The 23,059-nt window shown below is 38.0% G+C and overlaps 1 protein-coding gene across 1 annotated transcript in view; it reads left to right on the top strand.

The window, feature by feature from the left end:
• abraxas2 (abraxas 2, BRISC complex subunit) overlaps positions 1-9,368 on the top strand; it is a 44,459-nt gene extending 35,091 nt beyond the window's left edge. Inside the window, exons 7-9 of the mRNA XM_043712636.1 lie at positions 1,751-1,835; positions 3,154-3,268; positions 4,847-9,368. Of these exons, the coding sequence (XP_043568571.1) occupies positions 1,751-1,835; positions 3,154-3,268; positions 4,847-5,301 (655 nt within the window). The 3' untranslated portion in view covers positions 5,302-9,368. The remainder of the gene's footprint in view (positions 1-1,750; positions 1,836-3,153; positions 3,269-4,846) is intronic.
• Positions 9,369-23,059: the final 13,691 nt, after the last annotated feature.

The following is a 23,059-nucleotide window of genomic DNA, read 5'->3' as shown; positions in this document are numbered from 1 at the left end:
AGTAGTTTAAGTATGCCGCCTTTGTTGATGGGTTCAACGTCCTGTTGTCTGTTATGTCTGTTCAGCAGGTTGGCTATTGTTTCTCTGGCTAGGGCTTTGTCAATAGAGGTGAACAGTGCCGTTACGTCGAATGAGACCATGGTTTCCTCCTTGTCTATGTGTATATTTCTGATGATGTCCAAGAATTGATGTGTTGATTGTATAGAGTGTCTGGATCCGCTGATCAGGTGTTTCAGTTTCTGCTGTAGTTCTTTAGCCAGTTGTGTGGTGATGTCCCTGGTAGTGATACTATGGGTCTGAGTGGGATGCCTGGTTTGTGACTTCAGGTAGTCCATAGAATCTGGGGGTGTTGTTGCTTTCAGGTTTCAGGAAGACAGCTAACGATCCGCATCCACGAACATCAACTAGCCATGAAACGACACGACCAGCTATCCCTAGTAGCCACACACGCAGACGACAAGCAACATGAATTTGACTGGGACAACACTACCATTATAGGGTAAGCCAAACAAAGAACAGCCAGGGAATTCCTAGAAGCATGGCACTCATCCACAAACTCCATCAACAAACACATCGACCTGGACCCAATATACCGGCCACTACAGCGGATAGCTGAAACTGACAACCGGAAGCGGCAGGGACAGACTACTATAAATGCCGGAGGAAACACCACAGAAGCGCTTCACAGGAGGCTCCCAAGCACTGAGGATGTCACCTAGACAGGGGACGAAACGTTTGCAACAAAAATTTCCAGCTCGGCGAACAGAACCACAGCAACGAGCACCCGAGCTACAAATCTTCTCACAAACTTTGAGTATACAATTGAGCTGTAAAACCAAGAATGTTTGACATACCATTCTGGTTGAATTGATTATCTCCATCAAGTCAGCAGTCAACAGATTACAATTGATTTCATTTTCTTTTGTAAGTGGAAGAGAAAAATGGCATGATTTCCCTCTTGTGATTGCTACCTGTTGCCCCTGCTGGTTACAGTGTCAAACACCACCACCTTTCTTTCCTTTGGTCACTAGTCCTCTCCTAACTATCTCAACTAACCCGAATAGGCTGTTGACACTTGGCTGAAGCTCATCTCTGAATAGTTAGACAAAAATATTCATGTACATGCTACCTATGAAACCATGTTTCAACAAGAATCATGTTAAGTGAAGGGGTAAATGTAGGGGAATGGGTCTGGGTGGGTTGCACTTCGGCGGGTTGGTGTGGACTTGTTGGGCTGAAAGTAATCTAATCTAATGGGGAAAAAGACAGGCATGCTAAAAGTTGTAAAAATAGCAGTAAATGAAAGTTATTAAGTTAAAAGTTGTACAGTGAACAGGTTGACAGGATATATAATGCTATGTCTCTTTGAATCACCAGACCTTTTTATCTTCAGCAATCTGTAGCAGTATTTCAGAAATTTTACATAGATGGTTTCTCAGTCATTAGATTAAGTCACAGTTGTTGATTACAGAACAAAAAAGTCTTTCTGGGCAATATTCCCATCCTATTAACTGATTAAGTCTTTTTACAAAACCTTTATTTGCCTATGAGTCAGTCATTTACCTACATATACTGCTTTTAGAAATGACACTTCATTACCAAAGCTTAATTTTTAAATTTCTTTTCCCTTCAGCATTGAAAACAGACTTATTTTAGAACTAACTGTGGAATCACATGGTTCTGTTAAACATGGTGCATAATTGCAATTCCAGTCTTGAGTTAATGAAGTATTTTTATTTTCTCTGCATAGGGCTGAGTTCTTTGACAAAGATGGGGTGATTAAAGATATCAGGGCCATTTATCAGGTGTACAATGCACTTCAGGAAAAACTGCAAGTAAGTTAGATTGTTGGGAGCTGTGATGAATAACTATGCATGATCTTGAGTAATTATTGTTAATTCTCTTGCTATTAATTGTCGGGATTACATTTTTAAAAATGTACCCTGTTGTGATTTTGCTTTAGCTTTCAAAAGGTGGTCATTATTTTAAAGGATTAATGTTGTGGGTGCATAGCAAAATGAAACTAATGATTTCCAGTTTTGACCATTTTAGTTCACAATGTTGAACATGTAAGACCTTTTGAGTGCCTTGGGTGTGATTTTAGTCCCTTTGTACATGTGTCTGAAACACAGGGCACATTACATTACCATATTTCAAAAGTTTAATTTTCTACTTCCCTGCTCCCTAGATTTTTATTCGGTCCTACCTATTGTTCTGTATTGTATTCTAGGGCAAACAAATGATAATCGGCTTCATAAATTTCTAACGTGTTCATGTATCAAACACAGCTACCTCCATAGTGTCCCACTATTGCATCTAACTTAAAATCCGAGTCCTCATCTTCAGACTCCACCTTCATTTTAACTCTGTTTGCTTCTCTGACTGCACTTAATATTTTCTCGTTGCTGCCTCTAACAGAGTTTTAATGAATTTGCACTGTATTCTGGAACTCCTTTGCTAGATCCCTTAAACTGATTGATAAGACCTCCTTTGAAGATTCTGATCTTGAGCTTCTGATGCCATTTCAAAACTGTCTACGTTCTCCTCCATAATAATGCCTTTGTCTGCCCTGACTCAGTCCATCTATTGCTGAAGCCTCCAGGTTTGCCTTTTGTAATGCATTACATCTCTCCCCTTCCATTCTTCATAACTTCATCCACGCTCATCAAACATTTTGTGGCCTGTACCTTAACTCATACTATCTTTGTTCACTTGTCATTTTTATCTCCCAATCCACAAGTGCCTAAAAATTAAAATTCTTATTTTGTGTTCAAATCCATCTGTGGTCTCCTCTCACCATTTTTTTTCTTTGGTTAAATCTCCAATAGCTCTGTGAGAGCCGTTCCTCAATTTTGCCCTCAGTGCATCTGTGGCTCCCTTTACTGTGCCATTGGTGACTGCATCTCCAACTATCTAAGACTTATTGTTAAGAATTCCCTAACTTAAAAGTTTTGAACTCTTTTATTTTAAGATGCTTCTTTAAAATCTACCTCTTTGGGCAAACCTTTTATCATGTATCTGAATTTTGTCTTTAGCTTAATCGCAATTGTTGTCCAGTATGCTCCTGCATACTTTGTCATATTAAACATGCAATTGTTGAATTAAGCTTAATACTGTAGTTTTCTTTTTTTCTTTATTTCAACCCTCTTGCAGACTGTATGTGGAGAAGTGGAAAAAAGTGAACGAACAGTTGAAAACTATCTACTTGAAGTGGATAAACTGAAAAAACAAATAGCGCGTAGGAAAAGAGAGATTGCAGATGAAAAGAGTAAGTAGCTGTGAAACATGAAACATTACTTTTCTTCGAATTGTTTTCAGCAAGAACTGTTAACTAATTTACTTAAACCAGTAAATCTGAGCAGAATCCTGCAATGAGTATGCAAAATGCAATGAAGTGGAGCTAAAAATAGAAAAAACATGTTTTTGAATTGTAGGGAAAAGTAAGTGAAACTGTTTGCGATATAACAGTGTAATGCAACAATATTTTATGGACAATGTGTGTGCTCATTGACTGTTGTGGATGGACAACAAAGTTAACCAAAACTCTACTGGCCTATATCGTTGCATCCTCAACGAGGTGTTGAAGTATCAGTGATGCAAAAGTAAAATCAAATGTAAAATCAGTCAACTCCATTTAAATATTTATGCCCTAATTTTCAAGCATAGATTTGTTTTAAACAAGAAGTTCATCTGGTAACACGCATGGTTACTTACCTAGTCAACATTGCTTTTGAAATGTGAATATGAATTTGCTTGCTTTCAGCTCGCTGAGAGTTGAGCTTTTAATTTTATTTTATAAATTCATTATGTTTCTTCTTAACCTCCTGCACTGCGGATGAAAGAGGATAAAGATTTTATAGTTAGAATGTAGGTAGAAAAAGTGTGATCAAGCAAGAATCAAAAGGAAGAGAATTGAGTTGTCTGTGAATGACCAGGTAAAATTGAAGGTCTGTGTTTTTGCATTTGAGTTAATATGTGAAGCTACTGCTGAATTTGCTTTATTAACATAAGTGTCATTACATAAGTTGAAACTTCTAAAATCTGATGACCCAAAGAGTCTACGAATTCCCCAAAACATTTGCAACCTATGTGGTTAAAACAAATTACAGTAATAGACCATAGCTTATAATGGCCAATATCTTTCAATTTTAATACATGAAGCATCTGCTCAAAACCAGTCAAATCTGACAACTAGACAAATCATCATCTTTTAAACTAACATTTTAAAAATCTATCGTGCTTTGGTGCCAAAATAGTTACAGACTTGCTGTTTGCAACATTGTATTCAGGATGTATTAGATTAGATAAGATTAATTAGATTCCCAACAGTGTGGAAACAGGCCCTTCGGCCCAAAAAGTCCACACTGACCCTCCGAAGAGCAACCCACCCAGACCCATTTCCCTCTGACTAATGTACCTAACACTATGGGCAGTTTAGAATGGCCAATTCACCTGACCTGTACATCTTTGGACTGTGGGAGGAAACCGGAGCACCCGGAGGAAACCCACGCAGACATGGGGAGAATGTGCAAACTCCACACGGACAGTCTCCCGAGTCTGGAATCGAACCCGGGACCCTGGTGCTGTGAGGCAGCATTAAAATCCTTCCTTCTGACTAATTCTCTATGCTGCTTATTGCTCTCTATTGCTTCCGCACTTATATTGTAGAACTGCTTCAGCCAATAACTGTAAATCTTAGCCTGTGTACCATTGCACCAAACCATATGTTGTGAAGGTTTCTGGAGCACATTTAAACTGTTTGGACATGTTGTTTTCTTGGGCTAAAATCAGAAGTTATGAAAATGCAGTTAATACTTTTTTTTTAAATTGGTATCTTTCCACTTAGAACTCCAAGAAGCTGCACTCACCAGAGGATTAGCTGAAGAAAATTCGGCACATGTGCCTACTCAGAAGTTCTGCCCTGGACAAGCAATGGAAGTGAATATGCAAGAAAGCTTGGACTCCTCTGTTGTTCTGTTGCCTAATTCTGATCATTCTGATGTTACTACTAGGGGCAATTTGCAGGTGATGAGTAGTGTTTATGTGCCTCGGTTACAGGGTGTGGGTTCTACTGGTAAACCTTCAACAAGCGCAACTGCTTCTAACTATTACGGAATCAGAATGGGGAGTCCCCAGTCACAAAAAGCACATGATAATGCTGTTAATAAAGAAGAGAACAGTTATGAAAGCTTACATGAACCTTCAGAAACGTCTGACAGTGAATATGCTGCATTGGGTGACATGTATCCGAATTCACATCCAAACGAAGACACAAATGGCCCACAAACTTCACAAATATAACAGACTCTTAGGCACTAATTTTGTGATGCACATAAATTTGGAAGAAATGAGAGAGATGGTGTTCAGGTCAAGCAATTGAATCAATGTGTAACAGGAAGGTTTCTGTGTGCAGAAAGCTTGAATATTCTACATGTGATGGGCATTGCCTAGTGCAAAGTGTGCTCTCAGATAAACAGGTTGTAGGATTATTTGTCTGTACTCTTTGGAAAGATTCACATGTAATAGCCAAAATTGCTTCCAATGGCACAACACAACTATTGGCACACAATGGTAGCACCAGATATTTTATTTTAAAATTGGTATCACAGGTTAAACCTATTGCTGCTGGGTCTGTACCTAATGAAGAATTTGTTTTAAATTGACAATATTGTACCTCTTGCACTATATTTTGTTTCGCCTTTTTTGCAGGCTCACAAAAGGGAACGTTGTCAGCACTCTTTAAAATTTACCCCATTTAAGAGCCAAATTAGTGTTTGTTGAATTCTTCATAGCCAAATTGGAACAAAAAATGAATGCTTTAGCTTGCACGTAAGATTATCTGTGAACAAAACTTGTCTTGTTTAGAAATTTTGATCTAGTGTAGTGTACTGTATCACTACACTGAACCATCCAGTCCTCTTAAAAAATGAAAGTGTAAATTACCAGTATGTAATCAAAGGTTTGGTTTCTTCATCAATAATGTGCCTGACTGGTGTTAGTATAGCAAAATTTGTATATAAAAATAATCTACTGCTCACTGTTCCTGTTTCCTAGAATTATTGCTATATTCCATTTTGGGTGCTGTTAATTTCTTGATTTTATCGCAATTCAGTTTGCCAAATTTTGTCTCTTTTAATTGAAGCTGCAAAGAGGTTTCACTTCATAAAATATGATGGTCAATGCGTTTGCTCATGGACTCAGCGATAAAGGAAAATTGAAGTTAATAGAATCATCTCTTATAGGAGAAAATGCAATATTGTGTTTTGATTTACCAACTTCTGAATTTTCTCAAATGGGGTTGCCAAACGTGAAAGATATAAAGTTAACTTTATGAAACCCATTAATCCATTGTACACCAGAGTAGATGTTTAATCTTTGAAAGGGTGACAATCTTTTTTTATAGCTTGAGGCAAGGATTTATGGAGAAGTTCTTTTTGTGCTATATTTGCCATTCACAAGGAGCTTTTACATTAGGTAATGTACCCAATCCTGTACTCAGGAATTTCTCGTGTGCATGCGTTTGCGTGTATATATAGAATGTAATGCGCCTTACCTATTTCAAAATGAGAGCTTACTCCAAGCTGGTTTTATAAATTTGAACGAACCTGCTATGGTAAATTTCTGGTTAAGATTTACCTAACTATATTTGAAACACTTTTTTTTTCTCTCAAATTATATGCTGACAAGGAAGATGTACTTTACACCCCCACCCCAATTGTTTTTTAAGCCTTCAGTCGATTTTCAATCTGTTGTACAATACCAAATTTATTCTCTCCCCTTTTTTTAAGTAACAAATTTTGATTTGGTGTGCATTGCAACTGAATAGTTTGGTTTTATGACTATTTCAGTTTGACATGCTAACAGACATGTGAGGAAAACATATTAGTGATTGACTTGATTTTTCTTCAGTGTTTGGCTGATCCCTGAATGATGCTATATTTTTATATAACTAGAACGATACCAACATTTGTATTTCCCAAAGTACATGAGTATTGCTGTTACCATCAAATGATAGGACATGTGATGACAGAATTTTGCACAAGCTTTAAGTCTCAATGTTACTTACTTTAGCTTGCTGAATTAGGGTTTAAGTGGCACTTGGGAATGATAATTACAGAAATTTTGCAGATAATTGGGCAACATAATTTTTATCCTAATCAAAGCTAATATAAATGTAGATATTAAAGATCAGCTGTTGGCTACATTAAAATGATGAGCTGGAAGAAAATTAACGTGAGCATTAGAGTCCCACTACATTTATTTTAAAATTATTAGAATTTTGAAGTCTGTAAAAGTGCATCTACTTTCAATGGTAGAAGTATTAAATTAATTTCAGAATAAAAATAAATATTTCTGAATCTAATTTATCCTATTGATATTCCTTCCATAACTTCTAAATTCAAAGGCTGCACAGACTCATGGCAACCAAATTGTCACCGTTTAGTAACAGTGGAGGTGATAGTGGTGCTTTTTCTTTTGAGTGCTCTCACAGGTTGGTCAGTGTTGCCTGTGCGTGATGCAGAAAATGCTCATTTCATACATGGAGGAATGTAATTCTGCCACTGTCTCCAGTTGAAGACCGATCCCTTTCTCTACTACTACTGTCATCCCTTACAAGCATCCACATTCAGTTTTAAATGGTGCCTGTTTAAATTTTCAGTAAGCTTAAGTTCCAGAAGCGTTAAGAAAAATGTTTGTGGCTGTAAATATTGCTTGGAACCTATTTAAATGTAAATCTCTGTTCATATTTTTCCCAATTTATATGGCCATATCCTCGGCTGTAAAATTTTAAGTTCATATTTTTAATTGTGCCAACCACAGTTTTCAGCATTTGTGAACTACAAAATTGTTTTTCACCTTTTCACTGTCTAAAACATTGAACTCATTGCTTTAGGGATACTGTATCTTCTGTGGACAGTGACTACACATTTTGATCTAAACTGCAGGAAAAAAATTAAATACAATTGAGAGTGCACCCATACAACATTCATTTCAAATTGTATTTGCTTAATCGATTTATTACTGCTATTTGAAACACCATAATTTTAAAACTGCAGGAGTTTCAGCTATTTCACAAAGCTGTAGTCTAAAATATTCAAGCGACAATTTACAATAATATTTTATGCTTATAGAATTGTACTAAGAATGATTCCTGGTGAAGTTTTTGGTAATAAATGTTTCATGTCTAGAGTCCATACACTACTGACTAACCAGTTTCTAAAGACTGACATCCCAAAGATTTCCCCATAAAATTGGACGAAGCACTCCAAATGGTGATTCTCATTGAGGACCAAATCTTTCTGAAATTTGCAAAGCTTATCAATGTGGCATATATTGCAGCAGTTCATTTGTGCTCAGAATAGTTTTGAGGGAGAAGCTGAATACTTGCACCATTTAAAAATTTTTGGAAAAAGAAGCCCCAATAGTTACTGACCCAGTTTGTGGTATAGCATTGGAGTGTAGATGGTGACAGTGGTGATAGCATATCCATTGGCCATTTCATCAGGGAGGGAAGGTTCTCAATGTCATATGCTACATAATTTTGAACGCCAGTGTTGGTTTTTAGTAAAATGTACTTAGGTTATATTGATTCAGAATTATAAAGTATTCACTGGCAGTTTAGAAAGTTATAGTGAGCAAACCTTAGCATTGCACTGTCTGAAATATCTGGAGTCAGCAAGTTAGTGCTAAATGGGAATGTGGAAAGAATGAAGATAGTTAATTTTTTATAATATGCATATACACAAAATATTGTATAGAGTCTGTAAAATAAGTGGCAAAGGAAACTGCTTAATGGATGTTATCTTCACTGTCCTTGGAAATTATTGAACTATTGAAAATAAAAAAAGTGAAATGCCACTTAGCTATTGATATCCTGTTTTAATCCTGAACTTTTATCCTATTTGCTGCCTTGTATTTATACTGAGTGATCTCTGCCTGTTCTGTGTTCACTGATCAGTTTGCATTAAGGTTATAGTCAGTTGCAAACTCTGCTAGGATTTGCTGATACTGCACTGTAATTTTATTGCCATCATAAATTCAAAAGTCTCAATCCAGTTGCAGTCTCAATAAATCCATTTTTTTTTTGTCAGCAGCGATCTTCCAGTAGAGTTTGGTTAATAAAATATGCTTTGCTGTTCTGTATAAATTAATTTCAATTTTCCCTGCTGGGAAAATAACAATGTTCTTTTGTCTTTCATACAACTACTCCACAAGTGTGAGACCAATAACATTATGCAGAATCACAAGTGATCTGGATAAAATGTTATGTGTCTTTATGTTCTTTGTAGGAAGACATCTGCATTACTTTGATAAGACTCAACTGTACACCTCCAGATTATTAAACAATCCTATGTGCGAATAGTCAACAGTATTGTGTTACTTGGGAACAGGTGGTTTGCACATAACATTTGTATTGCATCACTTAGTTTAGAATGATGTTTCTGAAGGATAAAAATGGGTGCTATGACAATGGGATGGGAAGTGACTAAAAGCTTAATAGAATAGTTAAGTTTTAAGGAAGTTCTTTATTAGGAGAGGGCAGATACTACCTAGTTTTAAGTTCTACTACTGTTAGAAGTTAAAAGTGGAATATAGTGAGACTATGCAAAGATTTTAACTTAATACAAAATTGGTGTTAAGATGAGGGAACGAATGGCTATTTGTCAATTGTTGGTACTGTTCAGATAGTGCCAGTCTATCATTTGCAGAGTATTGTGTTCAGGGTGAGTTTGTCATTCTGCCATCTCAGATTGATGGCACCAAGACCATAATATGAGCTCTTGGGCAAATCCACAGAAGTTGGTAGCATTATATCCAAAACATTCAAGTATGGAGAAACTTGTGGTTGTTTTTAATCTGAAAGAAGGCATAGTGCCCCCAGGATAATGTTTCTGTACCCCAACTGTACACGTGGAAGCAATCAAGAAATCTGTGGTAACCATTATGCTATTTCTGCTCAATTGTAGCCGCAATTAACAAAACTTCTGAATTGATTTGAGAGATGTAATAAATATGCAAGTTTAAAATATCTGGTAAACACCAAATTGGCTGGTCAAATTTCCTGGCAAAAACAAGCTTAGTGTTTAGTAGGCTCATCCACAGCTTTTGAAGAGAGCATGAAGTTTGTTTTAAAAATCAAAATCTGGTTCTCGATGATATTGATGCTTAGCCAAGTTGCTGGTGTTAATAAAGCATCTAACCATATTCCATCTTTGTTGCTTAAGATGTTTTTGCAACATATCTAATACTGAAGTTCTTGCAAGCAATTGCATGCCTGCAATCCAAAGTGTGTGTCAGAGCTGAAGTTTGCAAGGACGATTCCCATGCACCAAAAGAGGTATTTTACTGCCAGCTGAGCGGAGAGCTGGAATTGTAGGATGCTGCAAACTCCAATGCAAAGGCATTCTGAAAGCCAACCTCTGATCCTTCCCATATCATCCCAATCCCCTCAGTTATATGGTGAGTAGGGGAACCTTTCCATATCCAAGTGGAAAAGTCTGCCAGCAAACAATCAACATTCAAGAACAGTCAAATCACTAAAAGTCAACCAAACATGCTGCAAAACCAATTCTTTCACCCAAGCTTTGTTCATTAAAATATTTTAATTTGCAACATCCACAATTGGGAATAATTCATTTTAGAAACTAAACATATTTAGTTTGCATTTATTAGAAAGGTGCTTTTGCTGAAGTAAAAATGTTAGTTGAAACCTGAAGTGTATTCCAAAAACACAGACAACATAGAACAATAGTTGTAGAAGTGCAAAAAGACAGTCCTTTTCCAGTTAAATTCTTCTTAAGATGTTGAGGGAGTAAGTGGTTCTGACTGCAATATTTAAAAAATATGTAACCATGGAAGTTTTATTAAGAACTGGCAGTTCATTCTGTTTTGACTAGACTGATGGCATACACAGGGATTTATTAGGTTTCGAAGGACCGGTCAATTTCACCTTGCGTGTAAGCTTCCGGCAAGTCAAATTTGGATAATATATCCATTAGAGTTAATGCAGATTTAAAGTGTTATGCCTTTACAAAATGGCTCCTGTAGATTTATATTTTTGAAAATATATTAGTTAAATTAAGGTTACACATGCAGAGATAACAAATGCAAGGGATTTGTGAATTGTAGGCCTTTCAGGAAGGCTTGTTATCAATTATTTGGTATTAATGGGGCTACATGAAAAGGAAAGTTACTGAATTTCTATAACAGTCCTGCTTAACAGACGTAGGGATGGTCTGAAGTGCTGAAATCAAGATTTACAAATATAACGAATGTAGTTGGAATGAAAAAGACCATCAGCAAGCTGATCAAGATCAAGATAAATAGATTGTGTTGGATTAATTAACGTGATTTATGAAGACAAACATTTTTGGAAATAATAAGGAAAAGAAACTCAATTCTAAAATATTAAAAACAGACTTGAGTTTTGGATAAACCAATTAAATTATATTTTAAATAGCATTTAGAATGATCGATACTATTTTAAAAAAAGACTGTGCATGGAAAAAAAAGATAAATTAATACTAGGCTTTGCAAGACAGTTCTCTATCAAAATGTTAAGTGACAGGTAAATCAGAACACACTGGAAGAGTTTGATGAGTCAATTTATTTTGTTTACACTTCTGCTCTTAAACTCATGATCTGAGCGCCATGGACAAGAAGTTCAAACCAAAGCTTATTGAAATATCAAATTACAGTTTTCAAACCTTGGCACAATAAGTAACAGAAAAAGGTTTAGCTGCTTTGAGACAAATAAATAGAGACAAGACAGCCTTCACTGTGAAGAACAAATGACTATTTTGTGTTAATATCCAGGCAGGATGTTTGTGCAAGCTTCTTTTCTGTCCAAAAGGGAGATGGAATAGATAAATCTTTGGCGCTGAAGGAACAAGGAATTGTGATTGGGTTTACTGGCGAAAGTCAAATCAGGGAGGTGCAGGCTAAATGGAGTGATTTTGAAGGACACAGGAAAATTTGACCTGGCATGACAGAAGAGAACCTATATGAACAACAGGAGCAACTTTAGTAATGATCCTGTGAAAACTGATAACTTTAAAAAGAATATTTGAATTTTCACTGCTTTGACAGCGTCAACATGGATTTATGAAAGAGAATTCAAATTTAACAAATTTATTGAGTATTTTTTGAGGAGAGCCAAGTAAATAATGGGAAAACAGGGAATTGGTGTATTTGAATTTTCAGAAGATTTTTAACAAAATCCCACAAAAGAGATTAGTAAGCAAAATTAGAGCACACTCTACAGTGGATCTCCGACAAGCATGGATTGAAGATTAGTTTATGGAAAGCACAGGATGAATAAATGAATCCTGTTCACATTAGCAGGTTGTGAGTAGTACACAGCACAAGCATTGGACTCCAGCTATTCACAATACATATCACCAATTTGGAAGTGGAGACCAAATGGAATATTTTCAAGTTTGCAAATGATATAAAGCTATGTGGGAATGAGCGTTATGAGGATGATGCAAAGAGATTTTAATGGAATTTGACAGGTGAATGAATGTCCACGGTCATGATAGATGGAATATAATGTGGAGAAATATGAGATTATCCAGTCTGCTAGGAGGAATAAATGTAGTGAGTTTTTTAAACTGGTGAGAGATTGATAAGTGTTGATGACATAAGTTCATAAGCCACTGAAAGCAAACCTACAGGTACAGTAAACAAATAGACAAACAGTACACTGGTCTTTATTGCAAGAGAATTTGAGTACAGGAGTAAAGATGTCTTGCTTCAATTGTACAGAATTTTGATGGGACCACACCTAAAGTATTGTGTGAAAATTTGGTCCTGTTCACTGAGGAAATACATACTATCTGTGAAGGAAGTGCAGAGGAAATGCAAAAGACTTTTGAGTTTTTTTAAAATGTCAGTAAAGAACCATTGTTTAAACACTCTTCACTAAGGAACTTGCACTCTAAACTCCAGGAGAAGATTTGCCAGTTACGTTCTAAAAGAAACAAAAGCCCACTTCTGCATCTATTATTTACTCTGTGCTACAAGTGGATACCCCATTCTTCAAGAACCAGTCCAAAGCTGTTATCAGCAGCTCATGGATTGTTATTTTTCTTTTACCAGCTGGATAATACATATACCCTGACTGATATGCATGGAGAATTGTAGACTCATAAGGAATGCACTCGAACAGAGGGATCTTGGAGTCCAGGTGCACGGTTCTCTGAAAGTGGAGTCACAGATATACAGGGCAGTGAAGAAGACTTTTAGCACTCTGGCCTTCATCAGTCAGGGTATGAAGTTGGGAAGCTATATTGCTGTTGCACAGGATGTTGGTGAGGCTGAACTTGAAATATTGTGTTCAGCTTTGGTCACCGTAGCGAGATTTGTAGCTCAGGTTGAGGTTTTGGATGTAGGATTGCTCGCTGAGCTGAAAGGTTCATTTCCAGACATTTTGTTACCCTACTGGTAACATCTTCAGTGGCCTCAGGCGAAGCAATGCTGAAAATTCCTGTTTTCTATTTATATGTTTGGGTTTCTTTGAGTTGGTGAAGTCACTTGCTGTTCCTTTTCTCACAGGGTGGTAAATGGGAGTCTAACTCGACGTGTTTGTTGATCGAGTTCCAGTTGGAATGCCATGCCTGTAGGAATTCTCGTGCATGTCTTTGTTTGGCTTCTCCAAGGATGGATGTGTCCTTCCTCGTCCGTATGTGAGGATACTAGTGAGGGTCATGTCATTTTTGTGGCTAGTTGGTATTCGTGTACCCTGGTGGCTAGTTTTCTGCCTGTTTGTCCAATGTCGTGTGTGTTACAGTCCTTGCACTGTATTTTGTAAATGACATTAGTTTTGCTCGTTGTCTGTATAGGGTCTTTCAAGTTAATTAGCTGCTGTTTTAGTGTGTTGGTAGGTTTGTGGGCTACCATGTTGCCAAGGGGTCTAAGTAGTTTGGCAGTCATTTCAGAGATGTCTTTGATGTAGGGGAGAGTGGCTAAGGTTTCTGGATGTGTTTTGTCTGCTTGTTTGGGTTTGCTGCTGAGAAATCGGCGGACTGTGTTCATTGGGTACCCATTCTTTTTGAATACACGGTATAGGTGATTTTCCTTTGCTCTGCTTAGTTCCTCTGTGCTGCAGTGTGTGTTGACTTGTTGAAATAATGTTCTGATGCAGCTTCGTTTGTGGGTGTTGGGATGATTGCTTCTGTAGTTCAATAATTGGTCCTTATGTGTTGTTTTCCTGTAGACGCCGGTTTGAAGTTCCCTATTGGCTGTTTGTTCTACTATGACATCTAGGAATGGCAGTTTGTTGTTTTCCTCGTCTTTAGTGCATTTTAAGTCAGTAAGGGTGTTATTGATGGTCTTGAATGTTTCCTCTAATTTGTTTTGTTTAGTAATGACAAAGGTGTCATACACGTAGTGGACCAAAGTTTGGGTTGGATGGTTGGCAGAGCTGTTTGATAAGTCTCTGCATTACTGCCTCTGCTAAGAACCCTGGTATCGGAGATCCCATGGGTGTTATGTTGGTTTGTCTATAGGTTTTATTGTTGAAGGTGAAGTGTGTGGTAAGGTATAGGTCCAGTAGCTTGACGATACCATCTTTGCTGATCAAGTTAGTGGTGTTTGGTGCATGTGCCTCTGGGTCTTCTAATAGTGTAGTCAGTGTTTCCTTGGCCAGATTAATGTTGATTGATGTAAACAGGGCTATTACATCAAAGAAGACCATTATTTCATCCTCTTCTATCTTAGTGTCTTTGGTCTTCAGGAATTCTTGGGTGGCGTGAGTCTTCTACTAAGTGTTTAGTCTTTGGTGTCGATCCTTGGCCAATCTGTAAGTTGGTGTTCCAGGTAGTGAGACTATGGGTCTGAGGGGGAGGGGGGGGCTCCTGATTTGTGAATTTTGGTCACCTTGCTATGTTATTAAACTGGAAAGAATGCAGAAGACATTTACAAGGATGTTGCCTGTACTCAAGGGTTTTGAGTTTTGGATGAGGTTCGACAAGATAGGACTCTTTAGGGCATAAGAGAGTGAGGACGGATATTGTAAAAGTGTATAAGATCATGAGAAACATGGAGAGGATGAATGCATTGTCTTTTTCTCAGGGCTGGGGAATCCAGGACAAGAAGGCATCAGTTTAAGGTTAGAGGGGAAAGATAATAAAAAGGAACCTGCGAGGCAGCTTTTTTACAGAGGGTGGTATGCATATGGAATGAACTGCCAGCAAAAGTGGTTGAGGCAGGTATATTAACATTTCAAAGGTATTTGGACAATTACATGGATAGAAAGGATTTAGAAACATATGGGCCAAGTGCAGGAAATGGGATTAGCATGGATGGACATGTTGGTCATCATGGACCAGTTTGGGCCGAAGGGCCTGTCTCCATGCTGTAGGACTCTATGACTCTGATATGCATGGTGAGGGTTACCCTGGAGAATCCTCTCTCCAGATAATTCTAGTGTTATTTAAATCCTCTCAAACTGGTTGCACTGGAACCTACTTTTAATGTGACAGTATTAAAGGGAAATAAAATCCTAGATTTTAAAAATTCAATTAAATAATTAATTAAACATTACTCTAAGTTAACAGAAGTTAAGGTTTATCGCAGCCTTAAATCAGGACTTCACAAAATCTGAGAGCCTGTAGATAATTGGTTAGGGCTGTCTTAAAAATTTTTTAAGCTTGAACATTAGTTTCTGAGAAGCATAAATAGAAGTCTTATTAAGGGCTGCCTTAACTGGCTGCATTGGATGCTGCTTTGATTGCACAGAGTGTGAAATGGGAGTTTGGTGAATTACAGGGAGATCAGTAAGTAGTGAGGACCAGGTACTCATTTATCTTGTATTGTTTTCAGTCCCCTGTCATTGACACTTTGGTACATGGAAGAACCTAATTCGAGAGTCATGGTAACTTATTCTACTTTTCTAATTGTAGCAAATAGTTTTCAAAGTAATCTGATGGCAGGTCAGTTCAGTCATCTGGAGTGTATATCTGCAATAAATATTAAATAACGGATGCAGCATGCGTCCCAGAACACTTTTGCAGGATGTGTCATTGGCTGCAGAAGCATGAACTCTAGGTTTCAGAACATGAGCAGTAGATGGAGTCACTATTTGCATCTGTGAGGCAGTGAACTACACGATTGCACAATTATCGAGCGGAGCACAAAACAGACAGTATGTGGGATCAGCAGGCAGCCCAGGAAAGTTAGGGTAGTATTGCAGAAGTAGCATGGCCAAGTGGTCTAAAACACTGGACTCAGGTTCCAGCCTCTAAGGAGACATGGGTTTGAATCACACCACTGCCACTTGGGTGGAAAGCTTGTTACGCTGCAGTTTGTTAGAGATGTGCTGTGTTTAACTTCAACGCAACAAAACTGATTCGCTTCTTTGGTTGGCATGGATGAGTTGGACTGAAGGGTCTGTTTCTGTGTTGTACCTCTCTAACTCCCCTGCATCTTTCTTGCTTGATAACTGATCAAGGTACTTTAGGTAAAGGCAACTTTAGGTAAAGGCAACAGTTCCTCAGGACCACAACTTTGGTAGCACAGCAGGTGTCTCAGTTATTCTAAGGGTTGGGGGAAGAGGACTAAGAAGTGAAAAGCAAGTGATAAAGGATAGTCAGGGCCTCAGAGAAGTCTTTCTACAAGTATTGACATGACTCTACAGTATGTTGCCTTTTCTGGTGCCAAAGTTGATGATGTTACAGAGCAGCTGTATGATATTTTTCTGAGGGGCTGTGATCAGAGGTTGTAAATGTGTTATTAGAAATGACTTAGGAATGGGAATGAGGTCCTGAAAGGAGGGTCTCTAAGTCAGTAGTCCCAGGATTACTCCGTTTCTTGTGATGAGCATAAAAAAAAAGAGCAATTAACACTTGACTGGAAAACTGGTGTAGAAGGGCAGATGATGGATTACATACACATTATGATTGGTTCAGTAGACAGTTGTATCTATAGAAGCCAAAAAGGACTAGGACGAATATCCTTGCTAGTGCTGTTGGGGTGAGTTTTAAAACTACATTGGAAGGGGCATGAAAACCTGATATCAGATTCCCAGCAGGAACAAAGGCAGAAATTTAATGAGTGACTTTGACAGGCAAAGGAAGCAGTGAATAAGAAAGATATAACCATAGAAATACAGCAATATTAAAAGGTATGCATATCAATGCAAGGAGTATAGCAAATAAACCATGAACTGAGAGCACAGATGGACACTAGATATAATGGAAATTGGCTTAGAGGAGCAAGGATGGCAGTTTAACATCTCTGGCTATAAAGGCTTTCAGGTAGGATAGAGTGAAAAAAGGGCAGGGTGCAAATTTATTGGTTAAATAATTAATTACAGCTACAAGGAGGGATGATGCATTAAATGAAGTGTCACAAGGCGGTATGGGTTCAGGTCAAAAACAAAAAAAAAGCAACTGCTCCACTGCTTGCCATCTACTAAACCTCAAATAGTGGGAGCGAGTTGGAAAATGTTTATCTGCCAAAATAATAGGGCAATAATAGGTGGGGATCTTCAACCACCCAAATATCAACTGGGGTACGAAGAGTGTAAAAGGCGTAGATGATACAAAATTCTTAATCTACATTCAAGAGAACTTTAAGCCAGCAGGTGCAGGCCTAATCAGATGGGATGCAACTTTAGATTTAGTGTTTAGAAATTAAGCAGATAGATTAGCAGTACTTGAATATTTTGTGGAGGTAGTGAAAATAATGCAATTACACCACATCCGTATGGGAAGACACAAAATTAGGACACGCGTAAAAATTTTAAATTACAGAAAACTACATTTAATCTGACAAAAGTGGAATGGATACAGCCACTTGCAGGAAAGTATGTGAAAAATCATGTGAGAAATTCAGGAATAAGATTTTATGGGCATACTGCAAATATGTCCCCTGATCTTGTGCAGTATGTATCTTGTAATTGCTCCTGGAATTGCAGGCTTACTTTTTTAAAAAAAACTATAATAAATCTTTAAGTTATTACAGTCATTATAGTTCATCAATATAAAGTTTTCACATTTGGATGGATACATGAATAGCAAAAGATTTGGAGGGATATAGACCAGGAACAGGGAGTTGGGATTATGTTCAGCATGAAAATGTGTTGCTGGAACAGCGCAGCAGGTCAGGCAGCATTCAGGGAACAGGAGAATCGACCTTTCGGGCATAAGCCCTTCTTCAGGAATGAAACCTACTTGCGGAGCGTTTCAGAGAACACCTCTGGGACACCCGGACCAACCAACCCAACCACCCTGTGGCTCAACACTTCAACTCCCCCTCCCACTCCACCAAGGATATGCAGGTCCTTGGACTCCTCCATCGCCAGACCACAACAACACGACGGTTGGAGGAAGAGCGCCTCATCTTCCGCCTAGTGCTGCGCTGTTCCAGCAACACATTTTTCAGCTCTGATCTCCAGCATCTGCAGTCCTCACGTTCTCCTTATGTTCAGCATGGACTGCTTAGACCAAAGGGGCTGTTTCTGTGCTGTATAACTATGACTCTATAAAAGGGTGGTACTGTCAACTTCTAATCAGAAATATACAGGGCAAGTTTAAAAAAAAAGTTCCTTAATTCCAAAATAATAGAATTTTAGGCACAGCCCAAATACTGCATTATTCTCATGATGGCCTAAGATTTTCTGAACTCCGTGTAATATCTTGCAGCTTCTTAGTATATTATCATATTCCCTTGCTAACCCATTGAGTGTTTCTGGTTTTATGATTGAAAACTTTAAAGGAAATTGTTTTTAAGAAATACAGTAGATTCAAAAAATGAGATGAGGTATTATACAGATTCCAACAAGAATAAAAAACACAAAGCCCCAAAGCCAAGTGAAGGCTGGATATGTTCCTACACAAAACTAAAAGTTGTTTGTTCTGTTGCCACATTGTTACTCACAACCTACTATCACCAATTTTGTCTCAAACATTGAGACGTTCTGTACAGAGAAAACAATGATATCTTTGCTTCAGGGATTTCTACAAGAGCTAGGAAAAAGAATGCTGAAACACTGATAGGCTACATACAAATAAATGAGTTAGAAAGATGATTAAATAGTCACAAAAATCATTACATTATAAACAGAAACTGGCATTTAACAATTTTACTCAAGTGACCAAGTTACCATCTTTATTTGTTCACAATATTTAGTCATGAATATGAATCACCATTTAATTTTCTGAATAGAACACAAGATCTGAATACAATAATGCACAATGCCAATTCAATTTTGTTTATGATGCTCTTTTCCATATTTTAGTGTTAAATAATCAACCCTGTTATTTTGAAGAAATGTACACTTTGAATTAAATAAACCTTTCCAAAAATCTAGACAACAGGAACTTACATTTGAATTCACAACTTCTCAAAGTTTGAAAAATATATACAAATAATTAACTGAGAATTGAAGTATTCACTTTGGGATCCATTGGTTGTTGGAAAATCATAAAATGGATCAAAAATAAATTAAGGCACAAATTGCAGATTGATAAGTGCACAGTTTTTTTTAAAATATTCAGATTCCCCAGAAAATGCTGAATACATATTAACATTCTGATCAGATCTTCACATTATCTCAAAGCAAACCATTACCCAGAGTTACATGGCCAAACAGTAGCAAATTTAATAAGTTAAGTTAAAAAATCACCTGGGTTTGTGCTCCAAATGCACACAAAGGATTAAGGCAAAAGTCCATTAACTAGAATGTTCCAATTAGTATGTTAAATAGGTAAGGCCTTGTGATGATTTTCAATGAGAAGTATTGTGGAAAAACATTTTCCACCTGACGGTTTTTAAAAAAAAAATCGACAGAGGCTGCAACTTGGTGACAATGATTTAAAAATATCTCAGATCAGTACAGTATATAGAACACAGCTATGACTTGCACCAATAGGGAATGGAGGTCCAATTTCTTCTCTGCTAAAATTCCAATTTTGCTAGAGAAGAAAACACCAAAGGAGTAATCCTGTGAGCTGTTCTTGCACATTCACTGGAGCTTATCAATGGCTTAGACAAAGGAACTCAGTATAAGGCGCCCAAGTTTACTGACAAACTAAATGAGAAAGTAAGCTGTGAGGAGGGAATAAAAGGCTGAATTTTAACTTTGTGCAAGCAATAGGCTCTGAATGAATTAAAACCTCTTTTAGTCAGCAAAAAAGGATGTTGAGAAATTAAGAGAATGACTTGGATGTATGTGTGTATAAAGCATTGAAAAGGCCAGCACAGAGCTATAAACAAAGCACAAAGCGTCTTGAAATTTATCAATTAGGGCACCAATATCCACTACAAACTAACTGATGATACAGCCGCACACCCTGTCTTCTGTAAGACTCTATTCCATTCCGCCTGTTCCTCCAACTCTGTTCTGATGATGCCAACTTTGACAAGTGGTTATCTGAGGTGGCCACCTTCCTCCTCCACTGAGGACTCCCGAGCACTGTAGTTGACAGGGTCCTCAGCCAAGTTTGACTCATCTTCCACATTTCAGCCCTCACCTCCTTTCTTCAGGAATAGGGTCCCCCTTGTCTTCACCTACCATCCCACCAGCATCCACATAAAGAGGATCATTAGCCGCTATCACCAACTCCAGTGCGATGTCACCATCAGACACACATACCCCACCCCTGTCAGCCTTCCACAAGGACTGTTCCCTCCAGGACATCCTGGTACACTCTTTCTTCACTCCCAACAATCCCCACAACCCCATGATACCTTCCTCTGCAATGCAGAAGGTGTAGCAACTCTGTTTACTTCCTCCCTCCTCAGTATCCTAGGGGCCAAACACACCTTGTAGGTGAAGCAGCATGTTTAACTGTACTTCACTCAATCTAGTCTCCAGCTGTCACTCCTCTACATGAGGGAAACGAAGCATAGACTGGGTGTTCGCTTTGCAGAACACCAATGTTCTGTCTGCAAAAAAGACCGTGAACTTTCAGTTGCCTGCCCCTTCAGTACACCACTGTTGCCTGGCCAACATCTGTCTCAGGCTTGTTGCAATGCTCAGCGCAAGTTGAAGAACACCACCTTATTTTCCACTTGGGTACTCACCAGCCTTCTGGACTGAATATTCAGTTTGTAGCACCTTCTCCCATGTCCTTACCCCAAACTCCACATAGCCGGCCTTGTTATCACAATGTCTGCTACTACACAAAGCCTGTCATTGGCCATTAATTGTCCCTACTAGTAACTATCCATTCTCCCAGGCTGATGGTCATCAACCTTTTGTCTGTCCAACTGTTTTTCTCTTTGTGAGCTCTATCTCTACATATTATTTACTCCTTACCCTCAACCCATCTTCTGTATAAAAAACTAGCTACCATCAGTTCTGAGGAAGGGTCAGTGGATCCGAAATATTAACTCTGATTTCTCTCAACATATGCTGCCAGACCTGCTAAGATTTTCCAGCATTCGTTGTTCTTTTGTTTTTTTTTCCAAAATAAAATCATCAGTTTGGAAAGACAAAACTAGTAGAGTCCCACAAGGATCAGTCCCAGCCCCTTAATTGTTTATCATTTTTATTAATGACTTAAGAGATGGGGCAGAGTGTAATGTATCAAAATTCAATGATAATACAAAAATAGATAGGACTGTATGTTGTAATAAAGACATAAGAATTCTGCAAGGGGATATCAATAGATCGAACCAGTGGGCAAAAGCCTCGAACTTGGAGTTTAATGAAGCGAAGTATGAGGTCATACACTGGTTAGAGTGATCAAAAAACAGATTATTTAACTGAGTCTCCAAGAATATGCAGAGGGGGATATGGGTGTTCTTGTGCATAAAATTCAAAACTAGCAATTAAAGCAATAAATTGAATTTTGGCCATTGTTGTTTAAGGACTGGAGTCTTATTACAACTATCGGCCACACACAGTGTATTGAGTACAGTTTTTGCCCACTTATTTAAAAAAAGAATATATTGGCATCAGAGGCTGTTCAAAAGGGATTCAGTAGGCTGATTCCTAGCATGAAAGGGGTGACTTATCAAGAATGATTAAACATGTTAGGCATTTATTCATTAGTTTTGAAAAATGAACGGTGATCTTATTGAAGCAAAGAAGATTCTGAGGGCACTTTAGAGGGTTGATGTTGAGAAAATCTTTTTGAAATACTGGGCAGGCTTGAGGGACCAAATGGCCCATTCCAGCTCCTATTTCTTATGTTACACGCAGACAGAGGAAGTTGCTACCAGTTCCAACAGCATAATGGCTGCAAACACCAACAATTTTACTGTCATTATCTCAAAAATCCAAGCCAATATATCTGATTGCAAGGAGATAGGAAAAAAAAATTAATTAGAAAACACACAGAAATGTGTTGAATACAACTAATACATTGTTGGATTAAAAATCTAACAATCTAAATAGTCCCACGGAGGCCAGTATCCCTTCACCAAGTCACCGTTTATTTACATGTGCATAATGTATGACACTGGCCCAGCTAGTTCAGAGCCAGCTCCTAGAGTGAACAGCTCCGACTTATATTTGGCAGCCAGGTCTCCAACTGGACCAGGTTAATAGCGCCAGTCAGAGAACTCATATTCTTTGACTTCCATTTGGCTGACTTAATCCAATCACTACAGAATCTAAGGAAAATAAAAGATAAAAACCACAGTAGTTCCAAAGTGCAGTGTAGCTCATTCCAGTCAGTGTGGGAGGGAAAGGACAGTTAGAGAATTCCTGCAGTTTGCAAAATTGAGAAAAATTTAAATCCAGGTAAACATATTCCTGAGGCCCTTCACATTTTAATGGCTTGGTTAAACTGTATTGTAAGCTTCACTCTTTCTGCTCCAGTGCATATATGCAAGACATTTTTTGCCCCCGTGTAATGTGGCTAGTAGAAGCCCCATGGCATAAGACAGAATTTTATTCAATGGACAGCACTCTATGTAGCAGTTTTCAGCTGTTTGCCATCACTGGCCTACCCATTCCTAGTTGATCTTTCTTTCACAAATTTTTGTCCTCCTGCTGGTCCATGCAAATCTGAACAGATTTCCACAGGGCACGGATATTTCCTTCTCCAAATCCTGAAGCACCCTTTCGTTCAATAAGCTCAAGGAAAAAGGTCTCCTCAGAAAA

Source organism: Chiloscyllium plagiosum, chromosome 22 (assembly GCF_004010195.1).
Source record: "Chiloscyllium plagiosum isolate BGI_BamShark_2017 chromosome 22, ASM401019v2, whole genome shotgun sequence".
Taxonomy (NCBI): Eukaryota; Metazoa; Chordata; class Chondrichthyes; order Orectolobiformes; family Hemiscylliidae; genus Chiloscyllium; species Chiloscyllium plagiosum.
The sequence above is the reverse complement of the archived record's forward strand: the minus strand, read 5'-3'. Positions and strand labels throughout refer to the sequence as shown.